Here is a 21,500-nt window from a genome sequence, read left to right on the forward strand (position 1 = left end):
AACGCTGTTTAGCTTTGTTAACTAGATGTTAGGGCTGTGCAAAAAAACTAATGCGATGTTCATGCGCATCTCGTCAGTAAAAACGCTCCTGTGATTAGAAGTACATCTCCAGCACGTGCGTTCTAGCCCAATCACGTTTCCAGGAGGGCAGCGTGCGCTCAGCTGCTGTCGAATCACAACACAGGTACCGCTGGCCCAATCAGAACTCATTACGTATTTCTGAATGAGAGACTTTATAAAACAAGGAAGTCATCAGCCCGTTTTTATGACAGTGAAAACAGCGGTATACAGATAGGTGAATTGTGTGAAAAATACTGTTTTTTTTTTACACGCGAAACATGAACACGTTATACTGCACACTGTAAACACAAAAAAAGCTTCAAAAAAGCGTGGAAAATGGGACCTTTAATGTCTTATTTGTTTCTTACAAACACAGCTTTTCACTTTACAGGATGTTAATTGATGGACTGGAGTGGTGTGGGCTACTTGAGGATTATTGTGAAGTTTTTAGCAGCTGTTTGGACTCTCATTCTGACGGCACCCATTCACTGCAGAGGATCCATTGATGAGCAAGTGATGCAATGCTACATTTCTCCAAATCTGATCCAATAAAGAAACAAACTCTTCTACATCTTGGATAAGTAAATGTTCAGCAAATGTTAATTTTTGGTGAACTGTTCCTTTAAGATCTGTAGGGATGGAAAGACAGGTGAGCATTTTAGACCGATTTGATTGAAACCTACAGCTGTCAGTACGAATTAGTTTTTTTTTTTTTTCATTAGTTGTTGCAGGTTTTCCACTAGTAGACAGGTTTTAGGGTTTCACCCGCACCACTGCTTGTGTAAACACCTCTGTGGTTTATAATCAAGGTTATTACTGCCGTGACCTGATTTCAGCTCCCAGGATGACTTTTATTAGTGCACGAGAGCCATTTGTAGCAAAACATGGAGGGATTCAAACGAATACCTTATTTCTGCTCATCTTTTCCCATCATACAGGATCTTAAACCCGGTAACTTGGCTGTAAATGAAGACTGTGAACTTAAGGTGAGAGTGTTAGTCTAAGCTTGCTCTGACTGCATCATAATCATCATCCTCATCTGTTGCTTTTACACGGTCACATCTGTCATTATTATGCTCTGTTGACCAACAGTAGGTTTATGATCACTGAGGCACACACTGTAATATGAGAGATGATAAGTCTGGTTTATGGCTAATGCTTACTCTGCTATCTGAGCCCAGATTTTGGACTTTGGGCTGGCCCGGCTGACTGACGATGAGATGACGGGATACGTTGCCACCCGATGGTACCGTGCCCCAGAGATCATGCTCAACTGGATGCACTACAACATGACAGGTCAGGATTACCCAGAATTCTCACTTGTGTATCGAGGAATAAAAACAGCTTTTGTTTATATGGAATTTTAACTTTTTGTAAGGCACCAAAGAATAGCATTCACAACTGAATACAAGAGTGATCACCTAATGTAGGATGGCATCGAAGATTATCTGAGAGAATATGATTGGATGTTTAAAAATAAAATGTTATTAATTGGTAATATTTTTCTCCATCTTGGTCACATTAGCAAAAACGCTTATACTTTATACCACGATATTGTAGTTTTTATTTTACATGTCTTTTTATTGGTTTAATTCTTATCATTACAATTCTGCATTCTGATTGGCCGACACATTTTTATTTATTTTTCTGCACAGCTGTGAATTTTGTTCCATGTTTGTTGATCGTTATCACTTCAGTACATTGTTTTTGACTAGTTAAAAACATACTTCAGCAATTGAAATAAAGCTTCTGCATAGATTATAAGCATTAGATATGAAACTTTTGAAACTTGTGGAAAATTGAAATGTTGCCTTGGAAATGTTAAAATTACAAACTAAAAGTGAAGTAAAAAAAAAGTGTGTGTGTGTGTATATATGTATATATATATATATATATATATATATATATATATATATATATATATATATATATATATATATATATATATATATATATATATTTTTTTTTTTTTTTTATTATTATTATTTTTTTTTTATTTAATTTTTTATTTTATTATTTTTTTTTTATTGTATTCATTTTTATATTTTATATTTTTTTATTTATTTATTTTTTATTATTTTTATATTTTATTTTAATAAAATAATAAAATTAAATTAAAAGTGCATAATTGTTATAACAATTATTGACACTTAAACTAAAGTTGAAACAAAAGCTGAAAATATAAAATTACAAGCTGATTCAAAAAATAAATATTGTAACAGTCTATAAGTAATATTAAGACTATTTTTTCATTAGAAAAACATGCACTGATGAATTTTACTTTTTGTAAGATTGTGGGCATTTGTTAAGAAAGTTACCATAATGTTGTCTTTTACAGAATGTATTTAGTTTGAATGTTTTGTGTTGTAGTGGACATCTGGTCGGTGGGCTGCATAATGGCTGAGCTCCTCACAGGACGGACCTTGTTTCCTGGCACTGATCGTATCCTTTCCCCTTCATTCACCCCATGACCCAAATCTCAATCTGGAAATAACCTTTAGTTGTGTGATATTTGTTGGCATGCATTGCCCAAGCCCTCCCTTCCTCTCTGCAAGTGTGAAGAAAGACACCTACGCGTGTCAGCCAGATCTAATTCATAGAGAGGCAGCGATCCAGAGGGGAATGAGTCAGCTAGAGTCGTTCCCGCCACCTCCCAGTGAGTCACACTGCCTGATGGTCCTGTTGACAAAAAACATCAACTTTGCTCCCTCTTAAAGGACAAAGATTCCTCCACTCTGGGAATTTGAATGCTTTGCTGCTTCTGTTCTAGTGTGTGAGGTCGTCGAGTCAAACCCTCTGTGGAAAATACAGCACACTCTCACACATTCAGTCCGATTTAAACGGGGTCCTGGCCTTTAGAGAGAGGAAATGTGATCTGCATTTCAAGGAAATCTGTGAAAGAATAGATTAGGATAAAGTAGTTATTTGGTTGCCCAGACATGCAGAGTATATACTTTCTGTGTGCATTTCTCTTTTTGTGTGCGTATGATAATATCTGCAAATTGGGTGTCAATTTTTGCGGTGTAAAATTGGGTGCAGAATTGCAGGGATTTATATAATATTAGTTGAAACTCAGTTTGTGTTTAGTTTATAGGTGGCACATTCACAAATGCACTCTACAACATAATTTGTTTTCTGTCGTTCATTTACTCGCCCTCATGCATTTCCAAACCATATCATTTTTATATGCAGTACATTGTGTATTTATTTAAACATGATGTTTTTGACATCAAACAATCTCGTCTCATATTATTCACCTTATTTTGCAATCCACAAGTTACCTAATGTTTGCATAATAGGTAAATCCCTTGAGGGACAATGAATTCGTTAACGCTTCAAACCAATTAAAATAATAAGAGAAGTAATACTCGTTTCCAATATCAAGTAGCATAACGTTTTTTTTGTTTTTTTTTAGCTAAAATTAACTGAAGGTAAATGAAACCAAAAGCTTTAATTGTAACTCGACTTAAATGTAAACGGGAATTGAATATAGGAGGAACAACTGAGAGGAAGATTTTCGTCGAATAACAATTTAAACTTCACTCTGTTTCTCACACAAACTATCATATGAATTCAGAAGACTTGGGAGATAGCTAATCATATGGACCATTTGTTCTGGTGGTCATTTTTTGAGCCTTGGCAGCCAATGACCCCATTTACTTTCATCATAAAGAAATGAGCAGCTTACACATCCTCCAAAATATCTCCTTTTGTGCTGCAAGAAAGTTAGTCAAACAGGTTTGGAACTGCACTAGAGTGAGTAAATGATCACTTTTGGCTACACTATGCCTTTAAAGGGTTCATGAACTGCATTTTTAATTATTTTTATAACATACTCTGATGTTCATTTATAATATTAGTGTGGTATTTACTTCAAAAAACATAGTTTAGTAAAGTAATGGGCTATTTTCCATCCTGTTTTTGAGCCTCTCTGCAGAAGGCTGTTTTTATGGGCGAGGCACATTCAAGACTCGCAAGTAAACGCCCACTGCTCTGATTGGCTGACAGTTTCACTTATTAAAAACACAGATGGACGCACTCTGAAAACAACATGGGCTATTTGGGTTAAAAGCGTATAAACAGACACAATAGTGTTGCGACATTACTGTTGGATCCAGACTCAGTACTGTCTCATCGTTTACTTCCAGTCTCTCTGAGAAGCCTGCATCATACTGTCTTGTTTATAAATGATTAAATATTTAATTGCGTGGGAACTAGAGATGTTAAAATCACAAAGAAGGCAATTCAAAGTCTATTTTTGACGACTGACATACACAGTCTAGTAATCTTGAAATGTCATCTGTTGATGGAGTTATCCTGTGTTTGCATCTTTCTAGTATTTCCTCTCCTCCCACTACAAGTGTGTATCGGTGGGCGGAGCTAAACAGACAGTGATGTTGAAGAAGGCGTCGATCTTTTCCTGCGAAGGCAGTGTGTAGCCACACCGTTACGTCATGAAGTGGCACATTCCTAAACCAGTCGCTTTCTGATCTTGTTAACAATAAAAGCTGTTTTTAAACTAATGAGAAAGTACTGAGTTCTGAAACATACAGGATGTTAATAGATCAAGGTAAATTTGATTTCTCAGTTCATGACCCCTTTAAATCCACACACACACACGCGCGCGCATGACCTGAATGTTGATTTGTTGCAGTTATGCATGTTTCTAACTGCATGAATGAATTACCCCAGTCTCTCCTTTACTTGCTTGCGAACACTTTTCAGTGAGACCCCTTTACCTTCGTCAGCTTTTCACTTACATTTTGACGATTGTTTGTGCTTTTTTGCTAACATCCACGTTTGTCAGATTTGAACACGGGTCAGTGTGGATCTGGACAAGTGGACACTTTCTGTAGCTCACCCCTGCCTGTCACACTCAGTTGTTATATTCACAAGTTTTCACTGACTGCATTGACGTGCATAAGAATATTCCTATAGAAATCTGAATTTGGTCATATTCTGATTATGTAAGCGGCCATATTTCAATAACGTAGGCATATTCCAGTTTTGTAAACTTAATGTAAATGCATTAAGTATTATGAGGTTAAGCCAATATTTTGGTTTCTAGAATCTGCATGTATTCATCAGAATTCTGGATCATGTAGACTTTTAAATTTTTGAAATATCCTCCGTAACTGAACATTATATATCACCTTTATATGTTGTATCTCAAAGAAAGGCAATTAACTTATAATCTATATATATATATATATATGTATGTATGATTTTTTTATTTTATTTTTTTTAGAATTAAATGAGTCACTAACGCTTACCAAGACTGCATTTATTTGATCAAAAAACCAGTTAAAAACAGTAATGTTTTTACCATTTTAAAATAATGTTTTTTCTGTTTTAATATACTTTAAAATATCTTTTTTTCCTGTGATGCAAAGCTGATTTTTCGTCATCATTACTCCAGTCTTCAGTGTCACATGATCCGTCAGAAATCATCCTAATAAGCTGATTTGCTTCTGATACTTTTTTAAAAGCATTTGGAAATAGAATTCTTTTATAACATTATAAATCCCTTTATAGTCACTTTTGATCAATTCAATGCATCCTTGCTGAATCTCATATATATATATATATATATATATGTATATAGAGAGAGAGAGAGAGAGAGTCTTTTATCAGAATAATATCTTAACCAGAATATGAAGAATAATCTATAAATGATGTGCATGTAAATGTGGTCAGTGTCATGTACAGTTGTACAGAACACATCTGCCTGACACGCTGTTGAATTCACTCAGATTTATCTGCTGGAAGTGTCCTTGGGTCAGGTAAGTGTACTAGCTTACATCTGCTGTGCCAGCTCGCTCAGTCAAACAACAGAGGAACCTGAGAAATACTGTCCGCTCCATTCATTGTTATTACAGAATGCATGTTGGCTTTGAACCAACCATGACTCCTTATTTCTTCATTCATCCCATTTTCCAGTGCTGTTTTTATTCTTTTGTTAAACGATTACTTTTCCCATTGTTGTTTTTCTTTTTCTTTTCCCCAATCCCTGCTTTCATAGTCACCCCATTCCCTGCATTTTCCTTTATTTTGCTCTTAAAGATATTGATCAGTTGAAGCTTATCTTGATGCTCGTCGGGACCCCAGAGCCAGAGCTCTTGATGAAAATCTCTTCAGAGTCTGTGAGTTTTCTGTTCTGCCCGAGTTTGACTTCCTCTCTGTCGCAACGACGGCCTGGTGATCAGTTCTGCTTGCTTCAGTCACTCCGATGTCACATTGTGTTTTCCCCTTCCTTATTCCCTGGCATGAACTACTAGTTATGCAGTCACCTTAAAATAGTACGTAGAAGTGAGCTGGTAGATGATTTTGCGAAATCAGCCCATGCTTACGAGTGTATAGCAATGGCTTTCTCAATCTGCGTCCTGCACTTCCTGTTGCGTTTCCTGTCTTTGTCAACACTGGATTGATTCACGTGGGATGCATGGGTCTAATCTAACATGGTGTGCATTTGTGTCGCCTCACCTCTTCGTCCCGTCTTGTTTTTCCCGTAATCTCGACATCAAGCCGCAACGATGGTCGCGTTGTTTTCCTGTTTTTTTCCACTCCTATTTGTGAGTGTATTTTATGGTACACCCCTTGACCTGGGTTCCCCAAGATATAAACCAGCTTCAGCAGATAATGCGCCTGACGGGAACCCCGCCAGACTCTCTAATAAGCAGGATGCCGAGCCACGAGGTGAGAACGTCACAGAAAATCCTCCAGACCCCGGGCCGCTCTGGAACGAGCGACTACGTGTGCCCTATGTGACACTTTTCTGTTTGCCATGGGTCGTTTTTGATTTTCCAAACCCCTCCCAGCATCCCTCTTTCCCTACTACTTGCCTGCTTTTCGTTTGCAACACGTCTGACCTCATTTCCGTCCCCACTGCAGTCCTACAGTTCACTGCAAGGCTAAGTTTATATGCAAATACTGCTACTCTTCTTAAAAACAGGCATGCAGTGAGTTCAGACCGCTCGAGCTTTAACATAATGTTCTGTGCAGTAAACCAAAGACGTAGTGTTTGTTTAACGCTGTCGGAGGTCCGCTGGAAAACACCGAACAAGATCGAGATGTTGATTAATGATGTTAATGGAAGAACAGAAACCACAGTAAAAAATGTGTTTAGATCATTGCATTTGATTTCAAATATCACTGACATTTATAGATTTTAAATGTGGCTTCATTTGTGCAAAATAATTTAGAGTATTGCAGTGATTTGTTTTTGGCGCCCAGTCCTGAAGTTTACGTCACTCTGGTTCCCTCGACAAAAACCCACTTGGATTTTTCTATTGGTTTTCGGATCATTGCTGAAAATAAGCTTTGGGAGCAACAAAAGTTTATTATTTTTATACACAGCTTTTATGAATTTTGAAACCTGTATACAATTTAAATGTAGGCTATAAATGTCAACTCCATTGTTGCATGACTTTAATGTCACCACCGTTAAATATCCAACAGCTCTTTCGGTAATAATAATTAATAATAAATGGGATAGTTTGCAAGAGTGCGATTTACACAGCAAGGCAGTGAAAGCTGACTACTTTTATATTTCTGTTTAACTACTTGTTAGCTTAGCTTTAAAAAAAAAATCTCAGGTTATAATTGGTGTATTCTGTGTTGAAAAATAAAATGTGAGCTTGTGTTAACTGCAGACCTGATTTCAGGCATTTAACCAAAATCCAAATTCTGGCCTTTAAATACATCGTCCATATAGCGCTCTGTATTGTCATGCTTTTTTCTTAGACATCTTTCTTTGCTTTACTTTGTCCCAGATTTTGGCCTTATTTTGACTATTTAATAATTATATGTGACCCTTTTAATGTGTGTGTGTGTGTTTTAATCAACAGGCACAGAACTACATCAGTTCCCTTGCTTATATGCCCAAGAGGAACTTTGCAGATGTGTTTATTGGTGCAAACCCATTAGGTAACAATTCTGTCTTTTCCCACATGACCTATGTCTGATAAATCTCCTGTTCTTCATTGAGGATCCAGACCTCTTTCAGAAGCGGCCCACACTTCCAGTAACATAAGATCTGAGCAGCAGTAATATGATTAACTTCATCAGGGGTCCGGGGCCCCCAGGCTGTCAAAGTTAACATGTTAACATCTTTAGATATTATGTTTAATGTAATATTTTATTATTTCTAGTCAGAAATCATTGTTAATTAGAATAGTATATATTTTTTTGACAGCCTTAGTTTATAACCATTAGAAATAACAAGTCTGATTTATATTTGAAAGTTTTATATTAATATAAAAATGAAGTAAATGTTTTCTAAATAATATGTACTACCATTTGGGGTCAGTATGATAAATTAAAAATCATAATTTTAGTTTCAAGCAGGGATGTATTAAATTGATTAAAAGTGACAGTAAAGATGTTTATAATGTAACAAAAGATTTCGATTTAAAATAAATGCGGTTTTTATAATTCAGCAACTTTCTATTCTTCAGAGAATTTTTTTTTTTCAAGTAAGCATATTAGAATAATTTCCGAATTATGCTGAAAATTCAGCTTTGCATCACAGGAATAAATTACTGTTTAAAATATATTGAAATAGAAAAGCGATTTTTAAGTTGCAATAATATTTTACAAATATTACTGTACCTAATTAATTTTTACCTAATAAAAATAAGCATTAATAAATATTATTGCAATGTAGTAAAAAAAATAAAAATATTGGTTTTAGTACAGTGACTGTATACAATCTTTAAAAAATTCAAATGTACAATGTAAAAAACAGTTTTACTAAAACATTTTCATAATTTGAAAAGTATAAATTGTTCTTTTATGTATGAACATATTTAGCTGCCTTTATATTTTCGACTTACGACCGTCTCGTTTCGGGACTCTGTGTGGTGTTATGTGTTCTAGCGGTGGACCTGCTGGAGAAGATGCTGGTTCTGGACACTGATAAACGGATCACTGCGTCGCAGGCTCTCGCGCACCCGTACTTCGCCCAGTACCACGACCCGGACGACGAGCCCGAGGCAGAGCCCTACGACCAGAGCTTCGAGAGCCGCGAACTGGACATCGAAGAGTGGAAACGTAAGCCTGCACCATTCAGATCTCAGAGAGATGACGTTTTATTGAGCAACCTCTCCACGATGTGACCGTCCTCGTCTGTCCGCAGAGCTCACGTATGAGGAGGTGATCAGCTTTGAGCCCCCCGTGTTCGAGGGGGACGGGATGGAGTCATGAAGGCCGCTCGACCTCCAGGACCTTCATCCATGCAGGAAAATCACCTTCAAGTGCCTGCCATCATCAAGTGCTGGCTTTACATCTGTTCTGAGCCTGCTTATATACACACACACACACACACACACACTGAGAATGTAAGGTTTTGTGTTCTGTGACCCAGTAATTTTAAGAGATGGTTCACCCCAAGATAAATAATCTTCCAAACCTGTGCGAGTTTCACTCATCTGATGAACACAAAAGAATATTTTGAAGAATGGTGTTTTTTTTTTCTTTTTATGGCTAACAGCATTCTTCAAAATCTTGTTCGGCAGAAGAAACTCGTACAAGTTTGAAACGATTTGAGGCTGAGAAAATGACAACGTTTACATTTTTGGGTGAATTAACTACTTTTTTTCTTTTTTTTTTTTTTCTTGCGTTTTTGGCCAGAATACTTTCTCATTAAAAAGCAATCAGCATTATCACAACATCATAACAGCATTTAAAGCTCACAGTTTAATATTTCTTTCAAAAACCATTTACTTTTGAACTCCGGTTGTAGCCTATACAATAAACAGAGGCCAGAAAAACTCAAGTATTGTCCGAATACTACGTTTCAGATATGTAAATAAAATGGCACTGCTGTACATAAATGATGATAATGTGCAGCAACAGTTTTATTTAGTATTTGCATCAAAGCACGCATCACAGAATGTGACTGCATTATAAATAGCAAACGGATGAACTAAAAAGTGAATCTGCTCCACTAAAGAGAATGTAATTATTATTCGTGCTCTGTGTAGAATGCAAACAGAGGAGTGTATAGACACAGAGATCTTCTGCCATCTGTCAATAATAGATGACGAAAGCAGTAATGCTGTTTATGTGAATGGATGCAGAAATGCCTGTTCTGAACTTCTGGTTTATAAAATGCGGCATGCGGCGTTCAGTGCTAAAGTGAGAATGTACAGTTGCTTACAGTGTTCTTACATTATAAAATGTTATGGGCCAGTCTCACAAAACCTTTCCGGAATATGTCCAGATCATATTTAACCAGGACAAAAATTGTTAAATATATTTTAAAGATAAATGTCTTGCATAAAGAAAACAAAGCAAATTATTTTGTTATTATGCTTTTATTCTTCATAGATTCGCAACTGGAAAAAATCATGTAACCCTGTATTACAGTAATGAGACTCGACTTTCAAAAAAATGTCCTGAAAATCGATGTTTCTAGAGATTTCCTTTTTTTTTTTTTTGACTCGATTCCTGGTGAAATGTGATTTGGACATGTTTTAGGCTGCTTTTGTGTGGTTTTTGCCTGTTCTTCGAACGCTCGCCGTTCCCTTCACTCCATGTTAAAGGGCAGCTGATGCTCTAGCTAGACTAGAGCGTTGTTTCTCCCCTTATTCATTTATTATTCATGTAAATTGAGAGAAATGGTTTAAAACGGGGATCTGGTTTTAACAGGAAGTTCCTGAAACCAGAACAACTCTACGAGCGAGACACTGCTGCATTATGGTCCACAGTAAAGTGGTTCCCTTTTATTTTTCCGCTTGCCCTGGGAAAGACGTACAGCCAGGAAGTTCATGTTTTGCGAGACTGAACGAACCTGAGTCAGTATTCTGCTTTTCTGATCTCAATTTAACAGCCCAGACTAGAAGACTGTCTCATCAAGTGTTTTCATAAGCAGAGCCGGAATCTAACTTATTGTATCAGTTGTTTAAGATTATTTTTAAAGTGTTTTCTTTTTCACTGTATATTTTTAATTTTATTCAGCAATATTTTGTGTGTTGAGCATGTATTGTTATATATATATATGTGTGTGTGGGGGGAGGGTTGTTTGTACGAACATTTACAGTTTTCTGACGAGTGCAGAATCACGAAACGTGTCAATCAGCAGCGAAATCCAATTAAATGTGGTTTATACTTCATTTTGTTGCATGGAATCCATTTTTTATGGAATATAGATGATTCTATCTCTCTTTTTGTGCATATAACCTTGTTTTTCTTCAGTTGCACACAAGTTATGTGGTCTGTGCACATTAACAGCCACTGCTATACAGGAATAAAATGAATTATTTTTCACGACATTCACTCTTTGGTATTTCGTTTGCACAAAAATAGCGATTATTTTAAAAAACGTGTCTTATTCTTAAAAATACAAGGGACTATGTAAAGTTGCATCTGTGCAATTTTTTTTTTTTTTGGGAAAACACTGCCACCAAGTGGTAATACTCACTCAAAATGTCTGTGAAGCAGTGTGTTACATAATAAACATGTATTGCAGATGACCATAAACCACAGCAATTCTTAATACGAGTCATCATTTATGAATTATCTTTTAACCTCTGGTGACACCAAAAGCTCAAGAAAATCAACAATGGAGTAAAATATGTCTACAGAGGAATGTGTAAATGTGAAATGTGTACTACATTTTTGTTCTATAATGTTTTTTCTATTTAATATTTAGCATTTTCAGGTGATCTTATGGTTTTAATTATATTTATGGAATAATTATGATCCATTTATAACCTGTTAACTACTTTTTGAGGATTGAGCTGAAAATTAAAATTCTGTCATAAATGTCATAAATCTTAAATGCTTTTGGAATGCTTTTAGTCTCTTTTTAAAGAAGACACTTGGCAAGTTATCGTTGAAATGGAAAAACAAAAGTTAAACTTAAAAAAAAAGGTTTACGTTTATTATAATTAAACTTGCACAAAATGTTATTTGAAAAATATTTTCTAAAACATGTTTTACTCTAAAACTGAGAAAATCAAAGGCATAGATCTAAACAAGTTGTGTTCCAAACCTGAAGTTTAAATATAAAAAATGTAATCTTTTTTTCAGGACCATTTATTCTTTTTGAGTCATGTCCGTGATTTTGTGTGTGCGTTCCTACTACATTATCATCAGTTTCTCTCCCTTGTGGGGTTCCTCAAGGGTCTATTCTATGACCATTACTTTTTAATCTGTACATGCTTCCACTTTGGTAATATAATTAAGAAAAATTAAAGTGTATTTTCATTTCTGTGCTAAGAATTCTGTTATACGTTTCATTAAAATCTAGAAATTGTCTGCAGCCTCTTATGGAAGTCTGAAAGACATTAAAATCTGTTTGGCAAATAACTCCTCCTGCTAAATAATGAAAAAAACGGAGGTGATAGTTAGAACACATTTTGTTCTACTCAGAACTAGCTTAACTTACCCTGCTTTCCCCTATACACAACAGAACTCTTGTCTGGATGGTCCCTTGTTTACCCAACAGCTATTAAACCAACTTTTGACTCGAAACCTTGTGATATCTCGATGCGCGACTCGGGTAAGTACATGTGGGTGTGACACACTGTAGCTCTGTTCAGTCGAGTTGTTGTTGGGGAAGTTTTGTGCGCATGCGCAGACCGCTACATGCGAGTGAATCTGAGCACTTAGCCGCCGGTGCAGCATGGAAAGGAAAGGTGAGCATCAAAACGACCGAACTCCTGTCTTCCTCGACGGTCTGTAGCAACAGCGCTTGTATAAACCGAAATAAACAGCATCCCGTCTGAATCATAGCTGTGTTGTGAAGCTAGGCGCTGTGGGATTCGGCAGTGTGTGTTGATAGAGACAAAGCGCGTGTGTTTAGCTGCTGCTAATATAACAGAGCTGCTGCTTTACTTCAGCATCTGCTCGTACATCAGAAACACGGACAGCTGCTGCGTGTTTATGAGTCTTTTCAGTGTGTTTCCGATTGTAAACGCTGTTTGTTGTAGTCATATTCGTGTTTTTCTGCGACCTCGGTCTGGTGAGCTTTTGCTAGCTGAACTTTTTCTTGATTTGGCTCGACTTCGATATGTTTCTAGTATTTCGCGGATGTTTCTACACGTTTCTGCTTTCACTGTTGTTTGTGTCAACACAATGCACAAACTGATAAAGCCTTTATAAACTTAAAAATAATAATAATAATAATAACACGTTACTGTAAAAGCAAAATCATATTATTAGGTAAAATTTTAACTATAAGTTTTTTGTTTGTTTATCGAAGTGACCATTGTAGTATCTGTAGTAGGGTGGTATCTTGAAAACTATTATTACCAATTTTGATTATGGTTTTGTGGCGACATAAAAATAATGTCCTAGCACTGGTCTCTTATCATGACAGATAATACTTTTTAGCTGCAATATAGAAGACTAAAAGCTTTAGTTGTAGAAATGTTTACATTAATCCTGGGACCCAGGCATAGACCTTTGTTCTCTGTAGAGGACAGTATATTTTAGAGGATTTCTCTGCCTTTTCAGAAATACCAAATGTTTGGATGTTTGAACCATGACAAGTTCCTCTCCTTGATCTGTAAACATGACAGACATTGTGGGACTAAATTCAGCACTCTTATGGAAATATGAAAAAAATAAATAAAATAATTTTCAATTTGTATGTCATAAATGACCATCGCAGGAACTTAAGTGTGTGTTTTTTTTTTTCCGAAGCAGAATATGACTTTCTGTTGTGAGACATGCATCAGTTTCATACCTGTCCTCTGTAGTGCACACTAGGACACACTTCATGCTTATCGGGCATTTAAGGGAGGCATAATAAGTGAATAGGGATTTATTTTTTTAAACTTTTTTATCAATGTTTCTATAAAAACTCTCATTATTATACTTCTTTAGTCCTTTCATGTTGTCAAAAGTACACATTATTATGCAAATTAGAGACAATGAATAGAGACATTTAGATTATAATAGAAAACCCATTTTATGGCCATGTTTACAAACATAACGTGTAACGTAAAAAAGTATATCAAATCTTCCTTTAATATTCTTCACACCATAGTAGAGAATCTTTGGTTCAGGTGAAAGTTTCCTGGAGCTGTCGAAGTCCTGAGAATGGATTTCCATTAAACGCCTATTAAATGCAGGCACTAAACATATTTTTTCCAACATTATTCTCATATCTGTATTGCAGAGGATAATAGGGCTGGGTATCGTTAAAAGATTTTCAATATCAATACCGATACCTTGACTTTGTTAACGGTTCCTGAACGATACTTCTTTAATACCAATTTTATGAAATACGTTAAGCATGATAACCTCAAAAAACGTAAAAAAAACAATTTCAGCTTGTTGCCGTTTTACCGACTGATCTCTTGAGCCTCTGCGCAAAGGAACAAAATGTAACCAACAGAATGAATCCGTTTTCTGTTTACACATCTTTTAGGCTACGTCCACACTAGAGCTTTTGTTTTAAAATCGTAATTTCTATTTATTTTCCACTGATTTACTGAGTAGCATAGCAGCTTCCAGCACTGCCTCACTATTTTCATTTCCGCGATCGCCGTTCTGACTCAAAACTAGCGATTAGTTTGATCTAAAATTAGTGGTACGCAAGTGCAATATGACACATTTTTGATCATGGACGTTTAAAATTTCTCTTTGATCTGTTTTTGAAGAAATATCGTAGTTTCACGTTCAGTCAGTTGCAGTTCTGCTCCCTCAGTCTCAATATACTGTACAACGTGACATACTTTCACAACAAATGTTAATTCAGTGGAACAGTTACACTCACAGGACACTGCACTCATGCGTAGTCCCAGAAGTACATTATGTGCATGTGCTTTAAAACTTTGCCAGTGAATCACTTCATTCGCGTGCTGTTCTGACATGTGCTTTTTCTGAGCATGTATACCTGAAGCGCGTACATTACAAAAACCTGTCAAACCGCGTCTGATTACTGGACTGAGTTATCTGATTGTGCTAATACTGTCAAAAACACACACGATTTACATATAAACACAGCTGGCCATGTCTAAAGTGAAAGTAAACAGAAAAACAGATGCAGGCAGGTCTTAAAGTGACAGCTTAAGCTGTCAGTAAAGAGTCAGGTCACCCAAAAATGTTAATTCTGCCATTATTTACTCACTAGTGTTTTCCCTAACCTCTGTTAATTTCTTGTGCTGAACACAAAAGAAGGATAAAACGGATAAACAAACAGTAGCTGGTTTAAATTGACTTTGATTATGGAGAGAATACTATGGAAGTCACTGGGAGGATGTAGTTTCTTTCAAAATGACTTTTACATTCAACAGAAAAAAGAAACTCATTCAAGTTAAAAAAAAAAAACATTTTTGGGTGAACTATGACTTTCTTTTTTCTCTTTCCTAGTCTCTTCTACATAGGAAATATATTAATAATCCCCCCACCGGCCATTTGTTTCTTATGATCCAAACAATGCAATGATTTATACAATCTTTTTTCAATGGTTCTATAATTTATGAGTGCCCGAATAAAACTCTGTTATCTGTTTTCTGACAGTACTTGCACTGCAGGCGAGGAAGAAAAGGACCAAAACCAAGAAACCTGGCAAAAAGTGAGTACATTTGAGCTTGGCTTCCAATTATTTTGCCAAAGTTGTGAAGGGAGGCCTGAAGATGATTCGGAAACATCTGTGATTAGGGAGTGCTAGAATGGTGGAAACAGTTATAATAGTGTGGTCTATGGAGAGATCATTGCTTTTCTCCAAAAATAAAAAATAAAAATAAAACCCTATGTCCATGGAATGTTATTAAGAGATCTAATCATGCCTGGGATTTCAAAAATGCACAATTCAAAGCGCTCGCTTTTAGCTTAAAAAAAGCAGAGTGTGTAAAGATCACAACAAGGTGACAGGAGGCTGTTCTGTTTGAATGGCAGTCAATGGCTTTCAATATCTTGAAATAAGGCCCATTCACAGTCTCTCTCCCGGCATCTGAAATGTCAAAAAAAAGAATTTTCGTTTTTGGGCCAAATGTTTTGGAGCACGTCGATTATTGGGACAGTGACATTTAACGAGTCCTCCTCAGATGGCACTTTTTGACGGTGTCGTGTAAACATCGTGGATAAGATACAACACTTGTCAGCTGTGTGGACATTGGATTGGCAATGCTGATAGTAAACACTTTTAAGCAGTCTTTGTTCTGATGAGCCAATATCAATTCTTGAATCTCAAGAATCAGTCTTTTAGTCTTTCCTGTTTCTTGATCCAACTTCACTGATCCATGTTTGTAGTGCATCTCGCATCCACTAATTTGAAGGGGTCATATGATGTGATTTTCAAATTTTCCTCTCTCTGGGGTGTTACAAGCTCTTGGTGCATAAAGAAGATCTCTAAATTTGCAAAGACTAAAGTCTCAAATCCAAAGAGATATTCTTTATCAAAGTTAAGATTCAACCACACTCCTCTAAAACGCTCGTTCTAACACGCCCCCCACACGTATGTCTGACACGTGTTTCTACATCACAATGTGGGGAGATTTGCATAACACGGCCCAGATGTTCATGCATTTTATGGAGGATAAAGACTGTTTCCTGAACCAGTAGCCTACAATGCGTCTGTGACACAAAGGCTGTTTCTATAAAGTGAGGCTGGTCCATCTTTGCAAGGACAGGCTGGCGCTTCTCGACTCGCCAAGTTTGGAGGGAGAGAAATGCTGACTATGACCCCAATAATACCACCCCTACAGTCAAGCACAGAGGTGGAAACCTTATGCTTTGTGGATGTTTTTCTGCTAAGGGTACAGGATGACTTCACCACATTGAGGGGCAAATGGACATTGGCATGTACTGTAAAATCTTGGACGAGAACCTCCTTCACTCAGCCAGAAAACTGAAGATGGGTCATGGATGGGTCTCACAGCATGACAATGACCCGAAACATACTGCCAAGGCAAGAAAGGAGTGACTCAAGAAGAAGCACATCAAGGTCATGGAGGGGCCCCACCGGTCTCCAGACCTCAATCCTGTAGACAGCCAAGAAACCTTAAGGATTTAGAGAGGATCTGTAAAGAGGAGTGGACTGAAATCCCTCCTGAGATGTGTGCAAACCTGGTGACCAACTGCAAGAAACGTCTTACCTCTGTGCTTGCCAGCAAGGGTTTCTGCACAAGTACTAAGTTATGAATAAATACGTATTTCTCTCACTGAAATGCAAATACATTTCTATCCTTTATATAATGTGCTTTTTCTGGATTATTTTGCTCTCTGTACATTAAAATAAACCTACCATAAACATTACAGACCCTTTAATTTTTTGTAAGTGGTCAAACTTACAAAATCAGCAGGGGATCAAATAAATATTTTCCCCATTGTAGATGATTTTAGCAAAAAAAGAAAAGTGTGGGTGTGTGTGTGTGTGTGTGTGTGTGTGTGTGTGTGTGTGTGTGTATATATACATATATACACACACACACACACATTTTTCTTATTTTCTTGAAAAAAAAAAATAATATATATATATATATATATATATATATATATATATATATATATATATATATATATATATATATATATATATATACACACACACATTTTTTTTTTTTTTCATTTAGTTCTGCCCTTCGTAAGCAACAGAAGATACTTGTATGTTTCCCGGTACACAAATTAAGTACAATTTACCTTGATCTTAAAATTCCAAAAGTTTTCACCCCCCAGCTCTTAATGCATCTTGTTTCCTTCTGGAGCATCAGTGAATGTTTGAATCTTTTTAATCAGTTGTTTTTGAGTGCCTTAGCTGTGAAAAGATGTAACTCAAAATCATAAAGTCACTGATGGAAAGGGTTCAAATATGCAAAGATGCTGGAAAACTGAAGAATCTGCAGGACCGTAAAGATTTTTCTGAAGAACGCTGCTCAGTTTAACTGTTCAGAACAAACAAGGGACTCATGCACAACCATCACAAAACAGAAAGACAGTCGAGGATCATCAGGTAACCACACAAGGTATTAAGAACCAAGGGTTCCCAAACTTTTGAATGGGGTTATTTTAATAATTTCAGCAGGTTTTTTGTCTTGTGGACTAAATGTACACATTTTTTATGTACAATATCTTACTCAGGACAGTACTAAATGAAAAAATAACATGCATTTAGTATGATCTCTCTTATTTTGTGAAAATTATTCACATTTTCACAGCTTCTGCAAGGGGTGCCAAAACTTTCGAGCTCTACTGTATATATAATATATACATTTTACATTTCATACAACAAGTTTATTTAAAAATAATTTTAGTAAGTCACAAGAAATATTATGTTTGGACCAGAATATTTGATTATTTGCATTTTCGTTCAGTGGGTTAGCATACGATTTTACTTAATTAATACTTGCGAATACGACAGTCAAAAAAGAAAAAAGGGACAGTAGCCCAGCCTAATAATAATGTGTCTATATTAACAGTATTGCTCTTAACAGACCTGTGTGTTTATTGATTCTGAACGTGTCGCGTGTGCATATTGCACCAAAATGCGAAGCCAACTGGATAAACGGTTCTCGACATAATAAAAATGCAAACAGACAGACAGATTCCTGCTTTTATTAGAGAGAAGAATATGTTCAGCCCCCTCCCTCTGAAGCTTTGAATATTCTGTAATAATTACTACCGAAGCTTCAGAGCTCAAAAAATGGTGTTCGGACCAGCCCTAAAAAACATTGTGTGTGTTTTTGTCGAATGGTGTGGATGTTGTTAAAGCTTGCACGCTGATCATGCTTAAATATACAGACTATAAAGTCACCTCCAGTATTGATTGTTTTTCGTTTAACATTAAATCATAATCATTTTAGTTTGTGTACATGGAGTCCTTGAGTCTTACAGATGGATGTGAGTGAGTATTAGACAAAAAGAGTTGGGAAACATGATAATATATTATATAGAGTGTTCTTAAGCATCAGCTTCACCCTGTATTCAAGGCTAATTTGTGTGTCAATGCTAGACGGATTCAGTGTAAATAGTAGGCGATATGTTTGGATGTGAATGTGATCATGCATCAGAATTTGACTGTTTAGTGTTTTATTTTGAACAAAACCTAAATAAAAAAAAATTAATTGTCATGATTTACTCACCCTCACATTATTCCAAACTTGTATGACTTTTATTCTTTTGAAGAACTTAAATGAAGATATTGCAATATTTTTGTTGTTGTTGTCTTTACATCGAGGGTCAGTGGGAATAAGTGATTTTCTTTGGGTTGTGCAGATTTGAGTCTTATTCTGGGACTAGCCTAAATGATGGATCATGTAAATTATGAAGACTGTCATAATGTATTTGTGTGTGTGTTCCCCTCTTAAATACGGGATGGCCACAGTTCTGGCCTGAAGAGAGCGCTTACATAACAGTGCTTTGTGACAGCCATCAAGCCAGATGCGGTTTATTCTCTCTCTCTCCCTCACACACACACACACACACACACACACACACTCTTTCCTCTACCGAATGCTCAGGTGAAGCACAAACTGAAGGGAACATGGCCTCTGGGGTCTGCTTATGTCCTTGAAATAAGACATGTCAGAGCACCAGAACCTTCGGTCCAGCCCTTCTGCAGAAGAGAGGTGGGGTATATGACTATTCAAAGGCTGTCATCGTGCCCTCTCCTCCCGCTGTACGTTTGCGCCACACCGTGTTAGTTTCACCCTCCTCCTCTGCTCTTCTTTCTCTTGCCCTTCCCCTCCCTCCTGCGCTGCCTTGTTTTCCAGCTCAGTAGTGTTGGATCAGTAGTGTTGAGGCGAGCAGAGAGCAGGCAGGGACACTTAGGGAGATAGAAAGAAAATCTCATCTGCGTTTCAACCGTGGCTCGCACCGTACCATCCTGCCCTGCGCTGTCCTCTTCTGCCATGTGGTTTCTGGACTGGATCGTTTCACTCAACACTGCCGTGGTGAAACTTGCCAGCGGTCTGAGGTGCAAGTGAGTGTGTGTGTGAGGAAAGAATGGAGGCTGAGGTGGCGCTGCTGACTTATTGATGCTGGATTCAATTTTAATCAGACAGCTGAAGCGCTCGTGCAAGGTTCGGGTTAGATCAGTCCTTTGGGACTCTTTGGGGAGTGTCAGGCCATTGTGGGATGGATGTTTGGACAGAGTAATTGGGATGGGTTTGCAAGATCCTGGGTAAGATCCTTGTAGACCTCTCCTCGCTGGTGCGACTGATGCATGCGTACATGAAACTTGCTGACCACCCGGTTCTGTAAAGCATCCTGCATAAGTGGGATTGGACTCTTTGTGTCTGCACTTTGTGTGTTCCCCGAGTTGAGAAATTGTCTCCCCAGGTGCATACATCCTGTCTGTCACTGTGCACAGGTTGTGGTGCAGTGCCGGAAAACTTAATGGGCTGGTATCGCAGTTCTGGCTGCAGTCAACTGTGCTGGGATTTGATGCTCATTATGTAAGCTGTATCCTCCACAACTGCAGCACAGGGGTCTGGAGGACTGCAGATGGCAGAGTATGTGGCTCTCACAGCACGGACCGCATGAAACCAAATCAGGTCACAGTTTTGAGAAGCTGAGCGCCATGTGGATGCTGCACTGGCCTGTGTAGCAGCAGGGTGGTTTCTTGTTTCGAGTTACTTGACCGATCAACTCTTGATATTGGCAAATCAGTATTCAAATATGCCAGGATACTCCTTGATCATCAGTGGCTTTATTACTCAGGGTCAGGCATTTGAAGGAACCACTAACCCTAATTATTAAACTTGGGTATGTTGCCCATTTGTGCAACAGACATGAATCATATTTTGAAATCATGTTGTATGCTGAGCAGAAGTGTGCTAGTACTTTTCTATGCAATCAGACTTTCGTTTTTGGAGCTCCTTTGGAAAGGGCTATACTGCTTTTGGAGGGCCACCTTCCTACAGAGTTTTTCTTTAAATGACACCAACACGCCTACAGTACCTGGAACTTTGGATTCATCCTGAAGACCTTGATTAACTGATTGAAGTGTGTTTAAATCGGTTTGGAGCTTAAGCTCTGCAGGATGATGACCCTCCGGGAGCAGCATTGGACCCTGTCATAGTTCACTCAAAAATAAAACAATTCATTCAACAGCCTCCTACTACACCCGTGCATTGTAGCAGTTACTTTTGGACAGGCAATATGCATGAGGAGCAAAGGTTTCTCATTTGGGTGGGGCTACCTAGTGCACCACTGCATGTGTACATGTGTAGTGTCGCTGCTGAAGCTGGTTAGGACATGGTGATAGAGTTCTGAAATGCATGTGCTACTGTAAAACATGCATACTGACTGAAACAGCAGAGACTGATGTGCTGTCATCATGCCCTATGATAAACTTCCTTTCTCTGTGGTTGGCACAGATTGCATAACGCAGCAGGTTTAATCTAGCATGTCCAATGATGCTCAGTTAACTGCAGCTCTCAGACCGCAAGCTAATTCCATCAGTTCTAGTATGACACCCTCTCATTGTCCAATAAAGCTTGACTGAAAAAAAAACTGCTTGGTTACTAGCTCAGTGTACTACAGAG

At 37.4% G+C, this 21,500-nt stretch overlaps 2 protein-coding genes across 5 annotated transcripts in view; both read left to right on the forward strand.

Annotated features, from left to right (window-relative positions):
* LOC128022597 (mitogen-activated protein kinase 14B) overlaps positions 1-11,333 on the forward strand; it is a 36,503-nt gene extending 25,170 nt beyond the window's left edge. The window contains exons 6-12 of one of the 2 annotated variants that reach the window (XM_052610315.1): positions 999-1,046; positions 1,242-1,356; positions 2,431-2,502; positions 6,677-6,756; positions 7,908-7,986; positions 8,938-9,111; positions 9,197-11,333. In XM_052610315.1, the coding sequence (XP_052466275.1) occupies positions 999-1,046; positions 1,242-1,356; positions 2,431-2,502; positions 6,677-6,756; positions 7,908-7,986; positions 8,938-9,111; positions 9,197-9,264 (636 nt within the window). In that variant the 3' untranslated portion in view covers positions 9,265-11,333. Of the gene's footprint in view, positions 1-998; positions 1,047-1,241; positions 1,357-2,430; positions 2,503-6,123; positions 6,204-6,676; positions 6,757-7,907; positions 7,987-8,937; positions 9,112-9,196 lie in introns of both variants that reach the window. The other variant, XM_052610314.1, reaches the window with a different exon arrangement.
* A 1,242-nt stretch (positions 11,334-12,575) lies between these two features.
* Positions 12,576-21,500, forward strand: part of LOC128022593 (SRSF protein kinase 1) — a 37,466-nt gene continuing 28,541 nt past the window's right edge. The window contains exons 1-2 of one of the 3 annotated variants that reach the window (XM_052610309.1): positions 12,576-12,701; positions 15,535-15,589. In XM_052610309.1, the coding sequence (XP_052466269.1) occupies positions 12,689-12,701; positions 15,535-15,589 (68 nt within the window). In that variant the 5' untranslated portion in view covers positions 12,576-12,688. Of the gene's footprint in view, positions 12,702-15,534; positions 15,590-19,791; positions 19,934-21,500 lie in introns of those variants that run through there. The other 2 variants (XM_052610308.1, XM_052610310.1) reach the window with 2 other exon arrangements.

This window comes from Carassius gibelio, chromosome A11, assembly GCF_023724105.1.
Source record: "Carassius gibelio isolate Cgi1373 ecotype wild population from Czech Republic chromosome A11, carGib1.2-hapl.c, whole genome shotgun sequence".
Taxonomy (NCBI): domain Eukaryota; kingdom Metazoa; phylum Chordata; class Actinopteri; order Cypriniformes; family Cyprinidae; genus Carassius; species Carassius gibelio.